The 26436-nt window shown below is 40.0% G+C and overlaps 1 protein-coding gene across 7 annotated transcripts in view; it reads left to right on the forward strand.

The window, feature by feature from the left end:
• The window catches only part of CACNA2D1 (calcium voltage-gated channel auxiliary subunit alpha2delta 1), a 540926-nt gene that overhangs the window by 407833 nt on the left and 106657 nt on the right, over positions 1-26436 (forward strand). For all 7 annotated transcript variants that reach the window (XM_073000730.2, XM_078394287.1, XM_073000729.2 and 4 more), the window contains 3 exons: positions 337-387; positions 5141-5240; positions 22155-22313. In XM_073000730.2, the coding sequence (XP_072856831.1) occupies positions 337-387; positions 5141-5240; positions 22155-22313 (310 nt within the window). The remainder of the gene's footprint in view (positions 1-336; positions 388-5140; positions 5241-22154; positions 22314-26436) is intronic.

A 26436-nucleotide genomic window follows, 5' to 3' on the forward strand; every position in this document is an offset into this window, starting at 1 on the left:
TTTCTCCTATGAGTCAAAGTGCAGGAGTAAGCCACCAGGCAGACTTGACATAAGCATCACTTTACCATCAACTTTATGCATTTGTGCTGTCAAAATGTATCTAAACTCTTCCAGATTTTCTTTCTGCTATCTGGTGAGCCAAAAGAAAGGATGCTAAAGAGAAAAGAGGGGCTTGTTTGCATATTTTCAGTGGGATACAGTGGATGGTAAGGGTGGTGGTTTGATTCAGCAACATGTGGTTTGACACATGAGACTTTCTATAGATTCAAACACCAGCACAATATTTTAATGGAATTCCAGTTTTTTCATATCTGGTTTACTCTTTTTTCATTCCAGGTACATCCAAGGAGCTGCATCTCCCAAAGACATGCTCATTCTAGTTGACGCGTAAGTGGCAGACATTTCACTGTTTATACAGTAACCTAGGACAGTAGCTGGTTTCTCATCAGGAAAAAAAGAATAAAGTAACTAGTAAAGGGGAAAATGCTGTAAATTGGAAAGATTGCAAAGTATCTAATTTAGTTTTATGAAAGTGCCAAACCAGTGAAACAGCATGAAAAATATTCATACTATCGACTGCCTAGATCCCAAATTAATTAAAGGAAGGGTTCTTTTCTTCATTTTAAACGAAAACAGTCTTCAGGTTAGTGAGTTTCAGTGGAGGAATGGCAGTACTACAGCCAAAATTCTGCTCAGGACCTGAATTCAATCCCAGGTAGCTGGCTCAAGCATGACTCAGCCTTCCATCCTTCTGAGACTGGTAAATTGAGCACCCCCCTTGCTGAGGTGTAACTTGCATAATTAATAGTAAAATGTCCATAGAGTGCTTTTAGCGCTATGGGACAGTAATATAAGCACCACACTTCGCTTTGCTTATTTAGCATTGTCCCTAAGGTACTTTTCTCCCCACCATGAAGAAAGGAGGTTGGGGTACTCACTCCTCCAGTGATGCAAAATGCATGGGGGACATTGAGTGGAGGACTGAAAAGGAGAGGCTTAGCAACCCATTCCCACTCCGCTTTTTCTTGAAACAAAATTGAAGTGGCCCTTGGCAGTGTGCAATGTATTTTGCCCTTGTGTTTCAGGCATACCCTAGTGTGTGCAATCAGATAGAGATAAAAGGCTGGGGACCAAAGTGAAAGAGCCGTGGGTGAAATTAATGAGGGTGTGTGAGGGTTCAGTAGTTTGCTCCAACTCTTTTTCAAGTGTTTGCACCCACTTTCCTCTGTTTAGAAATGGGGGTAACTTTTATTGGGGGTATTCAACAACAGTCCCGTGTCTCCAAAAGCATTCCAAACATTCTCCCCCTTCAACAACAGGTCTGAAGAGGGGGGTCCAGTCATCGACTTTGAAAGGGTTCTTATCCTGGCTATTCCAGGGTCTGGGCCACTCTAGTGGGTTATCAGAGTTCAGTAGTGTAACAACTACTTTCTGCTATCTGGTGATAGCAGAGGGCGTGGGTTCGAATCCCACCGCTGCCACCACTTTATCATGTAACAACCTCCTTCTCTATTTCACCAAAGAGGCCTGTTACACTACATCAACACTCTCTCACACTTCAGGTAGACTGCCACCAACCATTCCCTATAATGAGTCACACAGACAGGAATGGATTTCAAAAACAAAAGAACTAAAATTTATTGATTGGTACACACTTGGATTGGTAAACAAATAAAACAAGAGACTATTTAAATCAAGGCACTAGCATAAACAGACTCTAAATGTTTGTTCCTACAGAACACAGAGCTCCCACAGAACTCCACAAAACTCAATCCAGAACTGCTCCAGCAGAACTTAAAACAGAACCCCTTCACGACACACTTTCCCCAATATATATCCATCCCAGCTCCACCCACTGATGTCCCGCCTTCCTCCCACTATTGGATGTTAAACTCCCTCCAAAACCTTGAAGGACAGGAGACATCATAGCTGGCTGTAACAAGTAGTAATCCCTCCTCTCCTTCCAGTAGAGGGGCATGTCTTGCTCTCGAACATCCACCCAGTCACACTCCTTGGGGGGGGGGTTCCCCCGTCTCCTAGGGGACTCCAGGAATTCTCTCTGCTGATTCTCCCAAATTCTCCATTCTAACCTCTCCCTTCGTTCTCTTTCCACTCTCTCTCTTTCTTCTCAGCTTCTTCCCCCATTCTTTAGTTTCTTGCTCACCCCAGTAAGATGGTTAAGGGTTTAATTCATGCCTCCTCCGGGCATCTGCTTCTTCCTTCGTGACACGTAGTTTTTCCGTCTTTCCTGTCCATGGATCTTCCACCCAGATCCACTCCCAACTTACTGGCAACTCTCTTTCCCCCCCTTTTTATATCCCCCAACCCCGCCTCCACTACTTCCTGCCTTTTTTCTCCAGCGCCCGCCAAGGTATTCCCGGGTTCTGTAATCATTAGTCTTTTCAAATCTCCCTCCAAATTCCATGGGTCATGTCCAGGAGGTCTTGTCTTCCAGGGTGGAGAAACTGGTGGGGTCTGGCTCTCTTTCTCAGCGGTTGGCGGGAGAGATGGTACTCCTGAGAGAGGGGTCTCTCTCTCCCCCCCTCCTTCTTACAGGGTGGGTTGGAGTCCATGGGGAGGTGACCTCTTTAGAATTATATTTCAGATTTCTCAATCCAGTTCAATGTTGCTGTACTGTTATCATCTTTCCAATCTGCTTTAAGAATGGGTCATATATTATTCATTCTCATGGGGTTTCTTTTCTGTGTGCATCACTTTCTATGTGCTTCCTTTAAAAAATGTGTGCGTAAGAAAGAAAAGAATTAAAAGCCGGAGAGGTACACTTCTTATGTTAAACGGCATTTGATTCTTGTTATGCTATAAAAGGGAATAGAAATATTGATTCACCTTTTCATTTTTCCACCAGATGTTTTCATTCTGTGGTGCTAATGAAAACAATATTGTACAATGCCACAATAAATTTGAAGCTGCCATCTTTAATTGAGCAAGCCAAATTTGATTTGTTTTTTGTTAGAATCAGAGGTTAGCTAGAGGGTGGGGGTGCTTCATCAAAGCAATTTAGTTTCAGCCATCCTCAGGACTGGCTTTGTTCAAGCTATCACTAAGTTAAAACAAAGAAATCCATTTTATATGTCTTACACAGAGCTTTGAAAGTTACTTTTAAAAGATAATTTAGTTCCTAGTTTGCCCCCAAGGCTTTTTAAAAAGTAGTTGCCATTAAGTACAATTGTTAAAAAAGTAATATTTTCTTTTTTCATTCATTAAAATATAATGAAGAGAATTGGTTTAGTGGGCAAAATCATCTGAGTTTACCAGCTGCTGGCCTGTGATATGGAAAGCGTTGCAGCTGTACCCCCAAAAGGAGAAAAATTATTCCTTGTCAGATAACAATTGTAATACAATGTAATTCAGCCATAATTTTTTGCAAACATCATTAATTACAAGTAACATGTCACAAGTTGTTTCCAGGCTTTGATCTGATGTATTTTCTTAGATTAGACATGAAAAGTTTTATTTATGTGTTTCCAAGCTAGTGCTTTTAAAGGCAGTTTAGTGTTTCCATGTTTAATGAAAAATCATGTGCACATTTGTATCGAGGTTCATACTTTGTTTTTAGAGTTTATAAAATGCTTTTCTTTGTGTTTGTGTTTTTTAAAAATTGTGTACAGCATAGACAATACCTGAAGAAAAGCAAAATAACACAAGAATAGTGTACATATAGAACAGGAACACCTAGCCTTTGAAAATTTAGCCACATTTTCTCCATTTAAAAGAGAGATGAGGATAAGAAAAGTGTTAACTGAACTATATTAACTTTGCATACTAACAGTGTGGCAAGGAAGCACAGTTCAACAGCTGATATGGTTTTGCATTGCTAGGGAATGAGCAGTCATGTAGACCACTGGTTCTTAACCTTGGGTTACTCAGGAGTTTTGGACTGCAACTCCCAGAATCCTTCACCACCAGCTGTCCTGACTGGGGTTTCTGGGAGTTGCAGTTCAAAAGCATCCGAGTAACAAAGGTTAAGAACCACTGATGTAGACAAAGCCTTTTGCTCAGTATGCAATGTGAAAATAAGCTAGAATCCATTCCTATTTTTCCGTTCACTAGCAGGCAAAAGTATTTTTAGCCAGTTAAGGTATTGGCTTATAAATTGCTTGACTGTTGAAGCAGGGTTGAAGGAGTGTGGGTGCCTACTATGTATTTGGCTCATGCATTTTTACTTGTGTTTTTTTAAATAGATTTGTTTTGTTGTTAAGTCTTTGTGCTTAGTCTGTTTTTTAAGAATCCCTTTTCTTAGTTTTAAATAAATAAATAATAGAAAATGTATTTTCCGCATCTGTGGGACTCTGCTTTTCCAGCATATACAAGGTTCCTTCCAGTAGCTTTGTCACTGGTAGGCTGAACAAGACTGAGCAGAGCCTGGAGACAGTTAGTTGCAAATAACAGATTACTTGTGGTTAATTCCTTTTTGCAATAGCTGAGGTATATATGATTTCTGTTCTGATTATAATGGAAACAGGAATAAATTCATTCCTTTTGCAGAACAACAGTATTTTTTTTCAGTTACTTTTATAATTAAGGTATCTAGCTTCATTTAAAGGTGAAAAAGACATATTCACAGGGTTCAGCAGCTGGCACTGTGCCCCAAACAAAGGGGGGTTTCATCTCACCAATAGAGCATAAAACCACCCTCCCCCATGTGTTAAGTTCAGGCTGCTCTTTTGTGGCTGCTAAGGCAACAACATGATGAATAGGAAGAGAGTATGTTTGGTACCCCAGGTCAGTGGCTTCTAGAGAGAATGTGTTTTTTAAAAACTAAGTCCAAAATAAAAATTGTATTTTGTGTTTCATAAACATGAACATCAAGAGCTGCTCTTTTGAATTTATAATGGTAATTATATCTAGCAACAACTACAAAAAAGTTGAGGAGTCCCTATAGCTTTGACAAATTACTTCTAAAAATGAACTTTCCAAGCTCTGGGGCTGAGTAGGTGGTATCAATTCCCCAAAGTGAAGGCATGGCCTGAAGACCGTATACCTAGCTCTTCCCAAGAGTGTTATGTACACATACATATTACATAATATTATGAGGCTGTCTTCTGAAACATAACCCAGCATTGCTATCTATGTACTGACAACTGTTGTGTTTTTTAAAAAAATACGAACTCTTTTGTAGGAGCGGAAGTGTCAGTGGGCTAACACTGAAGTTGATCCGGACGTCTGTCATTGAAATGCTAGAAACCTTGTCGGATGATGATTTTGTGAATGTAGTTTCAGTGAGTATCCATCTCCTTCAATTCATAAAGAAACGATGGCCCAGGAAAGTTTGTTTCAAAGATAATCCAATGGCAAAGGACTTGAGAACGTCATGTGCAGATTATCACTCTTCTGCTAAATTATAGTGTTATTGGTGAGTTAGGAGTCAGCCTGGGAGAAAAGAGAAATCCAAAATGGACTGCTTTTCAGAGGTAATATCAAGATTTTTCAGTTTAATCAAAAGTGTCTAAAAATCTTTAGACAAGGCAGCCAGAGTTAAGATGAAGTCTTCACCCTGTTTGCAGTATATTATTTTTAAGGATCTGTAGTTGTTAAGCTTTATTTCCAGTGTACTTAGTGATGTTTTTGAATACAAATGAACGGCCAGCACGTTTGGTCTGGTGAACTTTTCCAGGAGATCAGTGAGAGCCATTCATCAATATGCTACTTCATGACTATTAATGAAAGAACATGGGTTCCATCTCAAAAAAACTTATGATCTAAACATGGTTCAAGTTGGGCTCAGTTCCTTTCTCTCTGACTGTTAAACAGTTGGCTGTCAATGATGATGATTTGGAAACAGACTGAGTGGAAAAGAGAGTTCATGTTTCTTTATACAAATAGTGGGAAACAATCACTAATACATAATTAGTTTTGTTTAAATGATAACACCAACTCCTAAAGGCATTCAGAAACAAAGCAGGCATGACACTTAGGGATCTAATCAGTATTTAAAGTAGGAATATGAAATTTTTGCCATCTCATTTTCATAGAAATCCATGTTTTCTCCATCCCCACAACATATCTTATAGGATTTCTTGGAAGTTTCATAGTAATTTTTGTGAAAGAAGTATCATCTAAATATTATCATAATTCCAGTACAGAATGGCTGCTTTCCTACACAGGGGTAAGTTAGAAAGGGTAGAGAAATGCCAAGCTATACAGGATTGTTACAACTGCTGCACAGAATAGCATCTCTCTGAAATATGATTCATTTGGAAAAGGCAGGGGGAAATGTAATATTGTGCATAGTTATTACAGTTCCTGTACAAAATAGCACATGTCCTATGCAAGATTCACCACTACACATCAGCTGCCTTGTTCCACAATAAGATCCGTACCCTGCCACCTGAAGAAAATCATGATGTGAATTCTATTCATGGTGACATGAACTGAACTGAACTGATTCTACAGTGAGAATGAACTGATGATTAACATATGGGGGTAACTGGAGCAAAAGAGACTGGGGCAAGAACTGAATCATCTGGGTGAGAAAATAATTTGAAGTAATTAGTTAATATAACTGATTTGGATATTTGGATTCTGTGGTGGGGTATACATTTACCACACTGAAAGAGTTAGGGCATTTGAGGATGGGCTGATTTGCTCTTTTACTGGTGATCAGACGATCTAATGGCTGGAACGAACCAGCCCATCCCCAAAGCATTCCTACTTTCACTTTTCTTTGTCCTTGTCAGAGGATACTACTTTTTTGTTTTAAGTAGGATCACTCTATTTTAGTTTGTTTCCAATGTGTGTGATTGCTGGAATCAAGCCAAAATGAGTTTCCTGCTCTAATTTTCCAGCTAGTTTCAGTATCTCTATGTTATTAGTGTATTAAACAGGCATCTTAACCACTAAAGGAAGGAAGGAAGGAAGGAAAGTATTGAACCAACCAATTTTTTTACCCATGTATTTTCATGGCCAAACAGATGCAATCCCATGTCTTCTGAATCCTAGTCAGTCACTCTGTCACTCTAACCACTACACATAGCCCTGATAACTTTTACATATTATTCCTTCTTTTTTCTGGACAACATCTTTAAACACTTCATGACAGACTGCTTAGAATATTTTTTCAGTGGTTTATTGCAGGAAAGGATATGGCACTATATTAAAAGTGAGATTTCTGTGGTTCTGTGGGATATTAATATAGTTCAGTTGCCTTTGCATTACTTCCTGTCCCCGCAGTAAAATGTGGCCCACTCTGTAGATCAGTATTTTAATTTTTAATTGTTGTTGTTTTTCATAGCTTTTGAAGCAGATGCGTCTTTGGAAAAAGAATACTTTGCTAAGGAAGTCAGGGATGGCTTGCTTCAAGAAATCTATTCTCAAGGGAAAAGAAGTCTCTGAGATAGGTGCCTTGACAACATATGACAGCTTTTATAGTGGTTTTACACACAATCCTTTGAATGGTATCTGGCCTCTTCATAAACAGATAGACAAAACTGGATGATGCCAAATCAATTTACACAACATACAGCTTTAAAATGCATAACTCCATGAATATTATATGATATTTGATTGGAATAGTTATGGGTGACTGGGTTTCGGTGAAAAAATAATCATTCCCCACCTTCCCACAATAAGAAATGAGAGGATTAAAACTTGACTATACCAAAAGATTCACTTCCGGGCGCAGGGGGAATGCAGTTAGAATAGAATAGGTTTGGCTGAGTGATTAGACTTGTAGGGTAGAGTTTTATTTTTATTACAGTGTTTTGATTGGGAAGATATAACATAATCTAATATATCAGGAGTCAGTGTTGTTGGCCATATATTATTTTAGTTCCTTTGGCCAGATATTCTAATTATATATTTTACCCGGCAAAAGCGATTTAGGACAGTTGAACTGCTAAATCTAATACACAGTAGGTGTTAAAACCAATTAGTATTATTAGTTAAACTTACTTTAATATAAAAGTATTGTAAATAGTCTTTTTCCTGCTGTTCCTATGGCAGAAACATGTGCAGTAACACAGATAAGACCCTCAGCTAAGCCCCAGACTGGCAGTACTAAAACAATGTTTGTTGGTTTTTTCAGCTTTTGCAGAAAAAAAAGAGACATCTGCTAAAAAGGCTCTGTTGTCTGTAATTATGCCCTTACTTCCCCTTAAACCAGTGGTCCCCAACCTTGGGCCTCCAGATGTTCCTGGACTACAACTCCCAGAAGCCTTCACCACCACCTCTGCTGGCCAGGATTTCTGGGAGTTGAAGTCCAAGAACATCTGGAGGCCCAAGGTTGGGGACCACTGCCTTAAACAGTAAGGAGTAAGAGCTGGAGCAAGACATGTTCCTGCCCTCAACAAACAGTCCGATAAGTGTGCGAATCAGACTGTGAAACCATGTGTGCTATGTATCATCAAGTCACACCCAACTTATGGTGACCCTAACAAGGGGATTTCAAGATATGAGAGATGTTTAAGGGATGGTGCAACCTCCCAGTGAGTTTTGGGGGCCAAGTAGAGATTTGAACTCAGGTCTCCTGCGTCCTAGTCCATCACTCTGTCCATAACACCACACTGGGCATTCACCATAAATTTAAGCTCTTGCCACTCAGAAGGATAGAGTGAGAGAGCTACTGCGGAGTAGCTATGCTAGTTGTAGCAAGAATTGCCAGGGAAGAAGGTGAAGGGGTGGGGTGGGGGTGGAGCGGAGGTGTTCTAATCTCTTTTGTCCTGTATTTTCTGCAGAGTCCTTGTAATTCAGTTCCAGTGAGTAAAGGGCTGCAGGAGGTATTTAAGTCATATAAGGACAGTCAAGGATTAATATGTTCTAATTTCCCCTGGAATTTGCATTTAGACTATCTGAAGTGGCGCGCTTTGTGGTGGGAAAGAAGCCTGCTGTTTAAAAAGAGCTTAAATGTATGCTCAATACAGCTGTTTCCCCACTAATCCGGTTATATGCTTTGATAGCTGTAAGTGGTAGATGATAGGGGTTGCAATTCAATCCCAGCATGCTATGATTTAGAGACTTAGTTTCTCATGTTGACAGAGGGAGCATAATTTGTTTATGATTGTGGTGAGACTGCAATTTGCAGAGAAATCTACTTCAAGTTTAAGCTGACAAAGGGCAGAAGGAGAGAAATTGTCAGTGCAAGAAAAACACAGTGAACAAATGAAAGGTCCTTAGTTCATGGTCTGGTCGAGATCACCTGGACTTTACAAAAATGTAAGCCTGCATTTAAATGTGTGGGTACTGGAAACAAAATAATCGTAATACTCTGGAAAACTGAGAACATTTGTAGTTTAGTATAGAGATGGATAACTTGCAACTATACAGATGTTTTGGCTTATTCCTACCGACCTCACCCAGAACATCTAACTGTATAGGACTGTGCTAGTTTTAGCCCCACATTTCTGGAAGGCCAAAGGTTTCCTACCCCCTGTTTACTTGGCTATGGGGAAAAGGGAATGGAAGTGTGTTATAATTGTCTATTTTTGTGTTACTTTCTGAGGTGAGGTTTACATGCAGGGGGCAGGAGGGGTATGTGCAGGCTCTGGATGAAGATGCAGCTTGCATCTTCCAACTTGCTTTTGGGAGCTACCTCAGGCTAGATATGTGAATCCTGATTTATTTTCTTCTTATCTGAAAGGAAAATGCGATCATTTTCCTTCTTGTCATGAAACAGTGAGACTTCCTTTTCTCTTACTCTTCATTTTCTTTTTCCTTTGTTACTGACTTATAGGGATTTTACATATTTACAAGGCTGATTTTTGTACATTTCGGGGCGGGGAAGCCTTGTTGGGAAAGATGAGAAGCATTACCTTGTAGTGCAAAATGCAGCAAATAAGGGCAACATTGGATGGATTGCTTATATCTTTTTGTCAGTCAACCTGTCATTTTGTGCTTAGAGGGGAAAGGAAGTAGCTTAGCACTGCTATGGTTTGTGGAAAAGACAGAAAACTCAGCAGGCAATAACTCTTCTTTGGAATTAGAGAATATTTGATAGGTTGCCCTGCCATATCAAGACAGTTGGTCTCAAAAAGAAATGAAAAATAGGCAAGATTTCTTCACATTCTCTCACTAAGTGCAACTGCTTCCTATCTCCTGTTCCCTTACCATGAAGTCGCTCCCAGCTATATATCCTTTTTTTTTTTTTTTTTTTTTGCAATCTATATAAATAGTTGAACTTGAGGGCATATTTTGAAAATAATAGTACAATTCCTGGCACAATCAGTCAATAGGTTGATTTGAATTTTCAGAAGAAAAGGACAGTAAATATTGTATGTTTTGCTAATGGAATATGATCCATGTAGCTTCTAACCTAGGAGCTTAAGCTAGCATTGATGGAGTTCTGGAAACACCAGCCAACAATGCTGAAAAAACATGGAGATTGCTTTCTCCTGGGAATGTGTGCTCTCTCATCAATCTCTTCCCATCCACTGTTCACAGGTAAAGATCAGGTGAGACAACAGTATATAAGTGAGATGTTACATTTCAAGCCTTTGGGTCAATGCAAGGATCCTCCTTCCAGGCCATGACTCCTAGCCTCATCCATCCATCTTCTTGGATGGATGTGGTTCTCTTGAGGTTTCTCCTCAACCCTCTAGATCTGTGGTTCCCAACCATGGTTCCCCAGATGTTCTTGGACTACAACTCCCAGAAATCCTGGCCAGCGCAGCTAGTGCTGAAGATTTTTGGGAGTTTTAGTCCAAGAACATCTAGAGGCCCAAGATTGGGAACCACTGCTCTAGATAGTCTTCTCCAGCATCTCCAAGCTTCTCCAGATGGGTTAAGCAACACCTCCTATCATTCCTGACCACCTCTGGTCCTGGCAAGCCCCTTTCAGATTCTCTCTTTTACTTATCAGAAACGAGTAACTAACAAATCATTATCTGAGCTATTGTATTTCTTTTTTCTAATAATAAATATTTTAATAATAAGCACTGCATCACAACACTTGCACTGACATTTACTTAACTGGCTTAGACTGGATGATGACATATATTGCTAGGACATATGTGCACCGCCTCTCAACAGCATTCACAGTATGTTTATAGTCTTATATTAAAACTGCCAAATATTTCATTTCACAACCATTCCTAATCCTGGAGGCAGTTTCAAGAGGTAGGTAAGAAATGTTATTCTTATCTTCAAATTAGAAGGAAGAGGCAGAGGCTGAGAAAAGAGCAGTTCCCCAAGGCTACATCATGAGTTTATGATTAATGCAACATTTTGACTGAAAAATTCCCACCTCTTACTTTACTGTATTGCATAAGTAGTATAACATGGGCAGATGTACTGTAATAATATTGCATCAGAAATAGGAGTTGGATTCAAAGTTGCTGTGCACAAGCAAGGAGGAACTTCTTCTCCCTATGAAATACCTCCTCCTGGGATACCAGGTCCCCCCTCTCATGGGAATGGACTATTCAAGTTTAGCTTCTACTCTGAGTCAGATTTGGGAGTCAAACCATTTCCTTTCTGTGAAATTGTGGAAACCTCCCAGCCTTTTCAATTCTGCCTTATACAAAAGATTACCTGCTAAATCAGTCACTCTTCTAAATGTACACTTCACTGAGGAGTTTCTGGGCCTTGAGAATGAGACAAGGAACACTTCCCCCACATCAGTGTTTCTACAGTTAGTGCAACACATCTATGTGGAAATATGCACAAAATAGTATACTTTTTCTCTAAGATGCAAAGCACATGTATATGCACAAACATATAGAGCAAGCGCAGAAGAACAGACTTATCAAAAGCTGCAAAAATAGCCTTGGAGGGCTGCATGCAGCCTTCCCATTCCTGTTGTAGACTTGTGAGATTTTGTGGGGCTCATATTCTCTATATTCATCGTTTCTATAATAAATGCCAAGCTGTGCTGCATTTGCTGATTCTGCACAGCATAGCATCTTTCCTGTACAGGATTCAAAAAGAGCAAAAAATGGTAAAACATAGTTATGGTAGTACTCTCTATAAACCATCATTATAGATTTACAATATAATTTTGCTACATATACAGTATCTTATATTGCACATATATACCTTCCAGATGTCCAAGTAAATGTCCTTGTGAAATTGGCGTCTATATCATACCTGTTCAAATGAAACTAGTGCTAACAGATCTTCCAACCATCCTTCCAGATTTGGAGTACAAGTCTCTTAGCCACCGTAAGGGCTTGTAAAGCCCAATTTCGTTGCCCCTTTGTTAGACCCCATACGACAGGAATATAATTTAAAAGAACATGAATATTCAAAAATAGCAAAGATTTTCCCAGTACCACAATAATACAAATGACAACTTTGGTCTAAAATAAATGTATTACTGGACAAGCCCAGATCATATGCCTTAAAGATGCATCTCTAACATCTGTCAGAATCTGGCAGTCCCTTCCTAAACAATTGTGGAGTCCAATGTACCCTAAAATACAGTACTACTTATTTTTGTTGGATCAGTCTCAATTTCAAATCTAAAGAAACACCCCGTGTAAATTCTAATACAGTTTTCCATTGTATTTAGATTGTATTTTACTTTATAAATCTGCATTCCATGTCTTTTTAAGCTCTTGAATACCTGCTTTGGAAAGATCTATTAAACATTAATAAACTACAGTTTCTAGCTTGGATTTCTGATCAGATCCAATAATTCCCTCTAGCAATGTAGGGGATTCAGAAGCACTCCGTGCAGATGGACCAAAGTTAGATATAAGCAAATGCTGAAGCTGGAGATATTGTCGTTCTGCACTCACAGGTAGATTGTTATTTAGCACATAAAGTGGAAAATGTTAGAAATTCATTGTCCAAGCCGATAAACTGATCTACATATATACCATATTCCACCCACGGCTTCCACAATCACACCCCAATTTCTGAATCACTTCACACAACAGAGAAAGATCAGAATGGAAACACTGAAATCAGTTGCAGATCCCGCTCAACCAAAGGACTTTAGGAACTCAGTTCTAAATACCGTATTTTTCGCTCCATAAGACGCACCTTTCCATAAGACACACCAATTTTTAGGAGAAGAAAACAGGAAAATATAATCTGTTTTCTTTGCTCCATAAGACGCACAGACTTCCCCCCCCTGTTTTGTGGGGGAAAAGTGCGTCTTATGGTGCGAAAAATACGGTAATACTTTCCCTTTGCTGTGCAGATCTGGCATTAAATTAAGGATCTGGAATCTTTTGCGGGGGGGGGGGGGAATAAAAATTTCAGACAGAGAGCACCAATCTAGTTTGGAACCACAATGGAGGCAAAGACTGAAACTTCTCTGCATTCAAGGCTATAACTATGAGGTTCAGGACATGTGAGGCCCTCAACTGGTTCCCCTAAGGGTTTTTTTTAACATGGCATAAACAGATACTGGAACAAGGCCTTCAAATCTGACTTCCAGTGGGTCTTCCCAGAGGAGATAGTGGCCCTATGCTTCATGTCCAAATGAGAGGAGCATTCATCTACACATGCTTACACAACCTTCTGATTAAAGATCCTTCAGTAACAAGCAACATTCCCTCTAAGCAGCATTGTGCTGTGCACCTGCAGCCAGTGTTGCCACCCATTTGGTTCCAGTTGTGGCCAGAACCTCTTGCAGGTGGAGCCCCTGCCCAGCATTGGCAGAAAATTAGAGGTAATGTGAGTAGTAAGGTTAAGAGGTCTTCTTCCATGATGTCACTTGCCTGGAGAATTATGAGCAACAGTAACAGGAACTTTTCCATCCAGCACAGAGTAGATTTAATCCTTGAGAGTCATCCGGATTTTCTCCTGCAGGAAGAACTAAATAACTGTCTTTTTCTCCACATAGAAAATTCTTTCAGCAAAATAATTTACTCTCATGAGTTTGTCTCAATTTTGGAGTTTCACAGTTGCCTCGAGGATGTGGACCTATTCCTGACCTCTTCAGAGGTTTCACCTTTCATAGCAGCATCCACATTACCACTCATCAGATGTGAGGAGGAAAGTGTTATCATGGAAATATTGGATAGGGGCAGTGGAGGGCCTCCATCAAATAAATTGATTTGAACTTCAGACTGGCCAATACACTCTTCAGGCTCCCTCAAATGTAATCTCCCATGGCTTTAAAACAAACAAACAAACAAACAAACAAAAAAACTAAGTGGCCATTGTGTATTGCCAAAGGGAATATTGCTTCCAAAGCCCAATAGCAGAAGTGACTCTTGTTGCCAGAAGAAGGTTTGTTTGTTTTTTGTTATCCATCTGGAGGCATTCTGAAATTTGTCAACCTTGTGACAAATTATCAGCAGGGAAGACTGTTGATCAATTTATTAACAAGTTAATTTCAAAGGTTCTACTCAGGATTCCAGGACATGATTGCAGAGGCCACTGATATGAAGTCAGTCTGGTGTCCCTAGAGTTTCTTTTATACTTTTCCTGCTGCTCGGAACACCAAGCTTTGTTTGAGGACAGATTCCATTGTTGGCTCCATTCTATCCCTGAAGATGTTGGTTCTTGAAATTCAGGAACCTGATGCTCTGTCTTCCTTTGCAGATCTTGGTATAGTTTCATGTTTGAGATCTTCACTGGACATCTCTTGTTACATATCTGGAAGTGGGGGTAGTTATTTCAGAGCTGTTGGAAGAAGTAGTCTGCAGGATCCTAGCCTTAGGTCAGCTGTCCACCAACAAGATACATGAGATGATGCGCATCACATTTCAAAGCAATGTATCATTCTGGTCACAGCTCAAAAATCAGCTCTTCTTGCTTTTCTTCAGTTTTGTCTATATCAGTTTTGACATCCAATACCCTTAAGTCGCAGTGTCTACCCTCGGCAGTGTGCTTGGGGGAGGGGGGTGGGGGCAGCTTCTGGATGTTCCCCTAATTGCATAGGAAATAATTCTTGAATGGGAATGTATGTCTCTTTCTACTATCAGCATTTTCTTAGCTTAACGTTACCAAGCTCTGTTTGATCCCCCTTTATAACCCATCTGCTTTGGAAACTCATTTTTGTTTTTGACAGTTACAGTGGCCAGGAAGGTGAGATAGGCAGGAATTCTCCTGGTTGGAAAAGAGCTGCTCCATCCAGACCATGTAGTTCTCCTGGATCCATCTTTAATCTTCAAATGCCTCTCTAGTATTTTAAGCAATACGCCTGCCTTTATTTTGACCTAGCCTGTTCCATGTCTTTTGTGGAGTTTGAATATTCATGTAGAAAACTTGCAACCCCAGATGCTCAGATGTTCTGTTTTTGTCCTACAAGATAAGTGCACAAGGAGCTGGATTTGGGAATGTGTGGTCCTTGCGCACTGTGTTGTTGTTCCCCTCAAAACAGAATAACATCCTGCTCTGTGCATGAGGAAGCGTGCTTGGCCTCTTTGGATAACCATGTCCCCTGCCTCTTGACTGCCCTCTCCATCTTTGTACATTGTTATAAAAGAGAGAAAAATCCATGTCTTTCAAAGCATACTTTAGTAGAAATGTCCTGCAGCCAATGGTATAAGAAGTTTTTTCTCTCTTATTCTCCAATTCTGAGTGGTGCTATCTGGATATCTCAGTGGGTTAGGTATTTGGCTGTAGAGCCAGAGGCTAGGTGTTCCATTCCCCATTGTGCACCCCAGAAGAGCCCCCACATCTGTGGTCTTGGGCAAGCTGCACAGTCTCAGGGTGCCTCCAGAAGAAGGGAGCGGTAAGCCACTTCGTCTATAATCTTAGAACTGCAGAGCTGGAAGGGACCCTATGGATCATCGAGTCCAGCCCCTGTCAAGGAGGCACAGGGAGGAAATTGAATTCCCAACCTCTAGCTCCCCAACCAGATGCCTAAACCAATGAGGTACCTAGCAGGAGTACTCTCTACCTGGAAAACCCTGGAAAGGGTTACTATAAATCAGAATTTGACTGGATGGCACACAGTTATTAATTATTTTTGGGGGTACTGGTCTTGGTCATTGTTTTGCTGCTACTCCACTGACCAAAAATGGAAAGTCGAACTTAATCTGGATTATTCTTTTGTTTTTTTCTGGAAATGTTCTTCTTGGCATGAAATGCTCTTTAAGGCCAACTGATTGATGGTAATGTTTTACATAGTTTTGTGGTCCTCTATATTAGTTTTGCTATTAGAATCCTTCTTTGCCATCTATCTGCAAGATTACCCTAAAATAATTGTTTTTGGTGGCATTTTGTTTGGCCATTTTTATTGTAGAGGCCCTCTGTGCTGGATGGAAATTGGATGGTTGAAGGGTTCTCTCCTCCTGTACCTCCACCCCCTTATTGATCATGTCAGAGGAGGAAAATTAACCCTTTATTGCCTGTTCCATCCCCCACAGGCCAAAGAAAACCTTCATAGTAATTGTTTCTCCCAGTGTAGCCAGTAGTAATCAATTCCATGGGGTTTCAGAAGTTTATTTGACCTGTGAATGGATCTGGAGAACTTAAGATGGCTGTAGTGAGGAGACATGCATGGGGGAGTCTGACTGCACAGACAGAAGTCTGCTTAAGTTTCTCCAGGTCTGACTTAGTACTTACTCCTCATCCTTCATCAATGTGGAAAGCTTTCAAAAAGCATCTGCCTTGCTGTGGGCTCAGCTTCTTTTTTCAATTCTTCAAAGGCCCGTCGAAAAACAGTGGGACTGTCTAGCTGTTTAAACACACCCTGAGTTTTAGAAATAGGGGTAATATTCTGATTTAGCTCCTTTTAAGAATTAAACGAACGATCCTATTACTGAGAAAACCAGACATGCACAGATAGACAAAGGGAAAATGGCAAAGCCGGATTTAGTTACAAGGAAAAGCCTCTTGGAATTAGATCTCTTTCACTACTGCTCATTTAATATGTATAGATACATCTGGGTCACCAAGCTGCTTAGCCACAGCGGTAGGAGCAGGGCAGCGACACAGCCTTTGGTAGATTGAAAAATCAGCTACAGCACAATCTGATTAAGCTGGCAAGAGGCTGGATAGATATTTTCAAATTTCTGTATTCCCAGAGCAGTAGTCTGATGTAGCAAAAAGCCTTTTTTGAATTAGTTGAAGGAGATAGGATTTCCCCCAGCAACAGAGCTGCATGTTGGATGCCACTGCACATCTGAGCACTGTTCAGTTTCTTAATTCAGTCGTTCTAGATGTCTTCCGACACCTTATATTCCAAAATATATTCTGCACCTGTGAAGTGTATAGAATGGGCTGTGTTGTCTGACACCACACGAAACCTGTTATCTTGGTGCCATGAGAGAAAGGGTGTCACCTTCCATGAAGCTCTAAGGTTATTGTGCGAATAGTATGCCAGGGCTGTGGAGAAATACTCAAACAAGTGAAGGTAGAGACCATCTCTACATGGCTTGTTTGGGGAGAGGTGTTTGCCAAATCTCATTTTCAATTATGACAATATTGGCAGCCATTACCCACCTCCACACAAACAATCTACATGCACATGCCCAGACAAAGCTTGGAAAATTACTTTTAATTAGGATGAATATAATGATTTGCCAAAGTCATCCATTCCTGAGTAGTGGTAGGATGTTCTTGATTCTTTAGGATATTTACCTTACTGTTCTGTTATTTATATTCAGAATAAATAGCACACTGTTTTTAAACTCTCATAATGTGCACACATCTGAAAAAGAAAATGAAGAAACCACTTATACAGTGGTATAAACGAGGACCCCGCTAAACAACAAATCTGCATAATGATGACTTTTTGCAATTGCTATAGTGATTTGCAAAACAGTCATTCCAATGGGGGCTTTTCGCTGGATGTTGATTAGGTCCGTGCTTCACGAACCGTTTGTTCGCAAGACGATTTTTACAGCTGATCGTCGGCTTCGCAGAATGGCTGCCCTGTGTTTTCCAGACCCATGCTTTGCAGGGCAGCCATTTTTACAGCTGATCAGCGCTTGCAAAATGGCTTCCCTATGGGCGATCTTCACTGAACAACGAGGTATTTTCCCCATTGGAATGCATTAAACTGGGTTTCAATGCATTCCAATGGGGAAAGGGTTTTCACATGACGACGATTTCGCTAAACAGCTATTTTCATGGGACAGATTATCGTTGTCATGCGGGGCACCACTGTAATAGCTTCACAACAAAGTTTACAAGGCAGGGTTTCCATCCTAGGCAGTCACCTGAGTGTAAACTCCATTAGACTCAGTGCTGCTCTCTTGTCTGACTGCAGTTGTCAGGTACCCTAAACTTTAACAAGCAATCTTCCATCAGTTCTAGGAGTTATGCAGTAATACAAATAGCTATGCAGGCAAGGGTTACCATTAAAATAGCCAGAAAATGGTGGGTGGGTGGGACTCCTGAATTAAAAAAAGAGGAAAGAAATATGAGGTTTTCTGATTGGATTATTTTTCTCATTCTCTGATTTTCTCTGTGTTGATTTGCCACAAAGAATAGTAAAACTTGAATATTTTTTAAAAAATAGTAGTAAAACATTGCCACCCTGTTCACTAGCCAGACCAAGGAAGGCCCATTAATTAGTCAGCAGTTTGGGATAGATGCCATCATTGTTCTTGCTTTTTCAAAAAGTCTGCTTCTGTGCATTCTTTTTCTACTGTATCATGGGTAAGTGGGATGAAAAGCAATGTCCAAAGGTCATGTAAAGGAGAAACTGGGATGTAAAAACTGATTTGGGGGGAAATACAACAGGCTTTCCTTTAGTATAAAGAATGGTTGCTGCATTTGGTTGAGTGATTGAAAAAAGACATGAAATAGCTAAGAAAATAACTTCCACTGAACCTCTAAAAAGCTGCTAATTGTCTTAACTAATATTGAATACTGGATTTTTAATCAAAGATCATGAAGTGAAATTCTGAGCCATTTACCAATAATGCACAGTGATTTGGGTCTGGGTCGCAGAAAAGGCATATCTGAATAGGCTGTGAGATGGAAGAAGCATTTACTAAAATTAAAGGAATGTGTTTTGTTCATCCTTACTTACTAAGGCCAATATTTTAAGTTCTATTCAAGCGACTGAATCTCCATTATGATTATCAATGTTAGTCATCCACACCCATTGGTGTAATAGTAAATTTTGATGCGTGGGCAAAAGTGCAAGCAGTACCAATGTACCAGTTCTTGCAATTTTATCTCCACAAAATCAAGCTGCCTCCAAATGCTTCACGTGAGAACCCGCAGTAATTTATCGTTGCTAAGAAAATCCACACACAGAACACACTGTAGTAAGAATGGCAGCTAAACTCAAAAAGAGTAGGGAAGCCGGGTAAAGGAAGCAGATGTTGCCACCACCCTGCTGTGGCACTCTGAGCCCTGGTTCCACAACACCACTGCCCACATTGTAAGGTGGAAACTGTTAAGATCTACCTGGATCACCCGTGCGAGCCAGGAGATGAGGCTGAGGAGCCTGACGCCAAGAGAGGCCCGGAAGGAAAAGACACGAAACCGGGCCTTCTCGGCGGTGGCTCCTCGCCTCTGGAATAATCTCCCTCCTGAGATTCGCGCAGCCCCCACTTTGGGCACCTTTAAAAAGCAACTAAAAACATGGCTATATATTCAGGCCTTCCCTCCAGCTAACACTTGATGTTCTCTTCTTCTCCTTTATTTATTTCAGTTCTATTTTTGTATTGTGTATGTTATAATTATGATTTATGTAATTTTTTGTATTATTTTATTGTTTTCACTGGAAGCCGCCTAGAGTGGCCTTTTAGGCCAGATGGGCGGGGAATGAATGAATGAATGAATGAATAAATAAATAAATAAATAAACAAACAAACAAATAAATAAATACAGTGGCTGATGACAGCACAAATAGTTTTAACTGTGTAGCCGAAAGAAATAAAACTTACCAGGAAAGGAAACACGTGTGGGTCCTGCACCAGACACACTCAACTAACACATAATTTGGCTAAATAATGTACTATTATACTGGAAGTCTTAGTACCTAATCCCAAACATCAGTGTTTCTCTGGTTTTCTAATAATGAACTGAATGTAGTCTACATAATGACAGTTTTGATTATTACTGCACCTGTCCCTGGTTTAAGCTCCATGATTTACAATAGTGTCTGGATTTTAGCCATGGGGAGCTCAAACTCAAATAAAGTCCTACCCGCCCCCCCCCCCCAAAAAAAAGGAAATAAGACTGTTCTCAGAAAGTCTGTGTTGTGGTTTTGGAATGGAAAAGCACTTATTTTACTGGACTGCCATCTAGTGGTTGAACTTTAGAAAGCCGTATGCTTTTGTGACAGGGCTAATAGGCCTGTCATGTATTGAATTTTGTTGTGCTTTCCTTAATAGCGGTTGTATAGGATGAGAGAATTAAAACCTTTTTTCTTACAAATTGCTGTGGTGTATGGGAGCGGTTCAGTATAAAGAGTAACAATTTGGATCTCCTTTCAAGAAGGAAGAAAATCAATTTCAGCACTCCGTCTGCTACTTTGATAACTTCTTCAGAGATTAACTGCTTGATCACAATCTCTGTCACTCTCAGTACACAGAGAAAATTTCAAACACACGTTGCACTCATTTTATCTGGGCTAAGTTCCTTTATTAGTTTTATTAGAAGGCAGAACTTTTTTAATACACCTAGATACCATCATCACTACTGTAAAACTAGAAGACTTTATCCGTCTTTGTCATAAATTCCATGGAAATAAGATGGCTGATTTGATGGCACAAAATAGAGGCGGGAGATCCTTTACCAATAATGCTGAATGTACTGGTGTAAACACCTCCAAACATTATAGGACTGCAGCACCCACTGGGTTTGTTGGTTAAAAAGCGAAGCTGGAGTCCAACCACATCTCAGACATTCTCCATGCAAGCATCCAAACCTTATGAGGAAGGTCTGAATGTAGAGGCTGTGCTGGATGTGCATAGCTTTTCCCTGGGCTTTAGAATCTTGTTCCTTTTCTAAATATGGGCTCGAAGTCTATGTGAAGAATGGGATCTTCAGACTTCCGCTCAAATGAGTGAAAAGGATATGAACACTTAGGCCCAATCATTTCCTCCACACTACTGCTAATGCCTGAAGAGGGCCTCCAGTTACTCAGCGTGCGCTGCCAGCCTTGGATCATGGGCCAGCAAAGGTCAGATATCCTCATTCAGGATCATGAAGCTGCAGATGTCAAACGGCTGTGTAAAGATGTGGGAGAGAGGGAGAGACAGAAGAGCAATCAGGAATATGCCAAAGTATGTCTTATATACATCATTATCAATTCCCACTCGGCTTGAAAGCATTCTGGTAGCTCAGCTTACATGACACATGCAAGTTAAGTATGGTACTCTGAAACAAAACACTGGTAAAAGTAATAATCTTGGTAATGTAATTACCTAAAAAATGTGCTAGAAAGAATGTGGCTGCTCCTTGTTTTCTAGCTCTGAATCAGACAATGTAGAATTGAAGTACAGGAACCTCCCATTGTTCTTAAATGATTATTGAAAATGTCATATTGTTGAGGTGACTTAGCAATTTTTTTTGTGTGCTGGTTTTTTTTTTAGTGTAGCAGAGGAATGCTGAAGTTTGGGACCGGGCCAGAGTCCTTCACAGTTGAAATACGTCAGTTAGTTTGCTTTAGTTTATTGTAGCTCACATTAATTAAATATAACCCGGAGTTATATTTCCTCCCTGCAGCCTTAGTTGTCAATCATTCTTTGACCTTCAGAACCTTGGATATATCCACTACATAATGTGTCCACTGGGGATCATGTTAGCTTGAATGTTTTATCTATTGGAATATGAGGCTCGTTTTATCAGGTTCTCCAGGAATGTCAATCAGCCCTTGGCAGACCACAAGATGGTGTTTGCATTCAATTGTAAATTAGCACAAAAGTGGGCAACCTATTCTGCACTGAGGAGACGTATAACAAGCAATGGTGAATCTAATACTGCACAAACTCAACCAACATTGTAACCTTAATAGTACTTGTAGATGCAGGTCAAGATGCAATGAATTTGTGTAACTAATTTCTTGGACCCAGGGGTGTGTGTGTCTAGTTTTGTTTTTCAAGCTGCAGCCCATTCTTACTGAAACAATATGACAAACCATTGTTTTGATAGGACATTTTGACAGTGCTTGTAAGATATGGAATGTCTAGTCAACTGTTGAACAAAATAATGCCAGAAAAAAAGCTAACAGGGGCCTTTTATATGAACTGAAATAAGTCTTTAGATTCCACTGAAGGACACATATGATAGACATTGGCCATACCCTGGAAATTACAACCTTACAATATGTTCCTTTAATGTGCTTTATTAAGTGACTCTTTTCTTGATCTCTCTCTTTTTTCCCTCCCCAGTTCAATGAAAATGCTCAAAATGTCAGTTGTTTCAACCAACTTGTACAAGCAAATGTGAGGAATAAGAAGAAGTTGAAAGAAGCCGTTTATAAAATCCAAGCCAAAGGGATCACCGATTACAAAAAAGGCTTCAGTTATGCCTTTGAACAGCTGCTAAATGTAAGTGTTACAAAGCCTAACCCTGTAAAAAGTTCTCATGGTGGCTATGTGTTGACAAAACATGCTGAAATGCAAATGCCTTGCCCTTACTGAGAGGAATGCACTTTTGTCATTGATATTTCCAAGCTGCTCTGTTCCAAGGAGGTGTTTTTGTGTTGTTCTACCAAACCTGTGCCGAAAAAATTACAGTGGCTACTGTGTTGCACTGGTTTGGGGTCTTCTCGCTGAAGCACAAAACGATCTTCCTTTGATTTACCACAAAATTGTAGTCACATTTGCATTCGTGTTTTTCCTATGAATGTATGTTTATTTATTGCTAATGTCTAGTTTGAGAAGAGCGTATACTTCGTACTGTTAATCAGCTTTCCCTTCTAAATGTGGGGTATTTAGTTTAGGAAAATCAGTGATGTGGCAGACATCTTTGATCACTCTGAGGAGCACCTATGTGAAAAATGTGATAAACTTACAATCTAGTTTGACCTGAGGAATAGTGATAGGCAGAAGGTTCACCAATGAACATGATTAAAGCCAGAAAGTGGACTTGGCTCCTATACATGCATCGTGCCATCTTCTATAAACTGTCCAGGTTCTCTTCAGGTAATCTGGTGTTATGCTTTTTTTCCACAGCAAATATGAATCATGAGGGACAAGACCACACCCTTAAGCCTATTCAAAACTTTTTAAAAACTCCAGATTAAGAATGTGGGATATTGTGCTTCTGTACAGACAATTCAAAAAGCCAGGGACTGGCCTAACAATGCTACACAATATTGTGCCCGCATTGCCAGCAGGAAAAATTATGCCAAGCTTTACATAGAAAAGGGCATCCTGAATGTTGACAATACCAAAGGCAACAATCAAGATGGTCTAGAGCAGTGGTCCCCAACCTTGGGCCTCCAGATGTTCTAAGACTAGAACTCCCAGAAGCCTTCACCACCACCGCTGCTGGCCAGGATTTCTGGGAGTTGAAGTCCAAGAACCTCTGGAGGCCCAAGGTTGGGGACCACTGCTCTAGAGGATACTCTCTTCTGTTCACTACCATTTACAAAGTGACACCACTGGGGGAAATCCCAGAAGCTAACTCCTTTTTTCCATCAGTTAACCACTTTTCATCCAAATACAAAGCAATTGTTAGGGCTGTTTTTCAACAAGTACTTTCCTAAAGGTATATTTAATGTATATGTGACATTCATACTTCACATATTTCCCATGAGGTGTACCTGTGCAACTCAAGTGCGTACCCTTCAGGCTTAACAGTTATGTCATAAGAGAAGCAGCCTCACTGATGATCATTTCATTATTATTTTTTTATTTGCATGCCAGCTTTTCTTCTGTAGGAGACTCAAGGCAGCTTACAGTAAATTTTAATATAATATTAAAAAACAATTAAACACACAATATTAGAAACAAACATAAGAAACACTTAAAAAAACCTTTGAGTGCTTTGCACAAGTTATTTTTAAGTTATTTCCACAATTGTTGACTTCTTTTTTCTTTCTGTTTGAAACAACAGCATAAATATCATTAGGAAACAAAAAGGAAAAAAATACATCTAAATGAAGGAAGTTCAAGTACCTTTCCCTCCACACACCTCTGTTTTCCACACTTGTCTACTGGCTTGTAGGCTGACATGATGCTGCTTGCTATAATGGCAACTCTGCAATAGTAATAATTGGGGGAATGATAAGAACAAATGATTTGGTCTATTCAGGAGTCATTCATAGGCTTCTCAAACTGCGGTAGTTCCATTAGATGGGATGCCCCCACTGTGAGAGGTCTGAATGTCAAGAACCTCAGAGCAGTCATTTTCTTTTTTTTCTTTTTTAAATACACTTTATTAGTTTTTCAGTCTATCTACATTTGGTTCATGCTTATCAAACATCATGTTACATGGGTTAATTACAATTATTTGTTTTTGCATCTTGGTGTCTTCCCAATTATCCCCCCCAAATCCCACACATCGTTGATCACTGAAACCATTCATGTATGTATTTTAGTATAAAAATTGTCAAAAAATTTTATTCCAAGTTAAAGTTATCCATATGCTTAAAGTAATCAATCCAGTTCCATTAAGCTTGAATGCAGTCTCAGATATAGTTTTCCCCACCTAAAGGCTCAAGGTCCCATCCAGTTCAACATCCAGAGTACAGTCTATAAGTTCCACTTTGGCTAAATTAGGCTTTCTAGGGTTAATTTGTCTGTAGTTCAGTTCGGTCATCAAGGAGAAAGGGAATTCCAAACAGTCATAGAACATTCAAGGCCATTGGTTCTAGGTGTTTTGCCAGTGCCTTAGATAGCTGTTAGTCATTTTGCAAAGTTGTCAGTGGTATTTTCGGGAAAAAAAATTCTTAAGTTTTTATACTGAGCTTCCTTCCTTTAAGTATAATTAAGTGTCTAATTGATGTCCAATTTATTTTCTTTGTGTCTCCCTCCATCTTCTCCTCCCTCCAGCTTCTCCGCAGCTCAATCAATGATGATAGAGAGTTATGAAACACTATTTCTGCCCTAGGAATTGTCTTATCCAGGGATAGAAAATAGATATAGTTTTTAAAAATGTTTCTCACCCATTTGTAGCACAATGTTAATTAGGCTGATTTATCACTTATTTTCCCCGGCTCCCGCTGACTTGCAGGCAAGCTAGTTCAGCTGCTTATTTCCGCCCACTGGTCGATTGGGGAGTTTCCTGGATCAAACGTAGGTAACTGCTATTCCACTGTGATCAATAGGCTTCTCTCCCATTTCACCACCTCTTTGGGGTGGTTTTAACCCCATGGGGTTCCCAGACAGGTCAGAATTCAGCCCAGGGGATGGAGCCCCATCCTCTTGCTGCTGTCTCATCACAGCGTCAAGCTGGAAGTCAGAGCAGTCATAGTCTGTTCTTAGTCCTTCACAACATGGCTGATTGCCATTTGGAGAATAAAGAAATCATGATTATGAAGAGGCCAGGGGAGCTGGGAGTGAGGAATATGGCTGTAAGGAATATTTGTTGTTAAGGGTACAAACAGCTGATTAAACACAATAAAACAAGAGGAAAATAGTATCTAGGATAATAGGATCAGGGATAGTTTTTGCTAATAGGTATAAGGGGTGCCTGTCCCCCAAAATGTGCTGGACGGATATAAATGTTGGGGTGTTCAAAGGGCTACCAGCAGAAATGAACACTTTACTGGTTGTGCAATCCTAACAGTGTTTACTTAGAAGAAACCCTGCAGTGTCCAATGGGTCTTACTTTAGGGAATGTGTGTACATGATTTATAAGGATCTGCAGCTTTTAAAATGAATCTCCCTCACCAAAAAATAAAAAATAAATAAATACAGAAGATCACTATCACCCATGTTCTGTTTGGGCATTACTTGCACAGATAGAATCGCCATACCTCCAGTGAGTATGTAGCCTCTTCCCAGTCTACCATCACTTTCTCTGCAGGGAAAGTGGCACGTTTTCAGAACCCTGGGAAATTGGGGTTCTTACTTATGTGGAGAGCTTTCACATTAGCAAGAAAACTTCTGCTGTAGCCCGGTTACTTTCCCTGTGAAGAAAGCAATGACAGAGCTCCCTTCTAAGTGGTATCGTCTTAACATGGGAATGTCTGAATAGGGTTACCCATGTACACAATGCCTTGGACTTATTGGAGGAAAGATGAGACATAAATGTGAGAAATGGAATAAATAACAAATATTTCAGCAAGCAGGAGCAGTGAAGGGTTTCCCACGGGGAACCTACATAGTCCGGTGATAAAAGAAAACAGATTGGTTCGGGTGGTTATAATGGGTGTCATCTAACTTAACAAGATAAAGGCAAATGGCAGCATTGTTGCATTCGCCCTTTCCATTCTCTCAGAGACAAAATTGCTTTAAATAATCCTAAATGTCTCGCAGTAATCATACATGCAAAGCACAGTAGTTGGCATTTATTTTTAGTCAGCATTATGCATTAAAGGAGAGTTGTTTTCTTCACATGTAGAAGGAAATTGCTTTCTAGATATATGATAGAATAAAAATAAGTATTCTTAAAAAGTCATTTAGAAGAAATTGCCAGGTTTAAAGGGGATAAAGGTTGGTTATGAGTCATTTTGCTACCGACTGCTCCTCCATATAGCGACATACACACACCGCCCTAACT

The sequence above is a fragment of the Pogona vitticeps genome, chromosome 5 (genome assembly GCF_051106095.1).
Source record: "Pogona vitticeps strain Pit_001003342236 chromosome 5, PviZW2.1, whole genome shotgun sequence".
Lineage (NCBI taxonomy): Eukaryota > Metazoa > Chordata > Lepidosauria > Squamata > Agamidae > Pogona > Pogona vitticeps.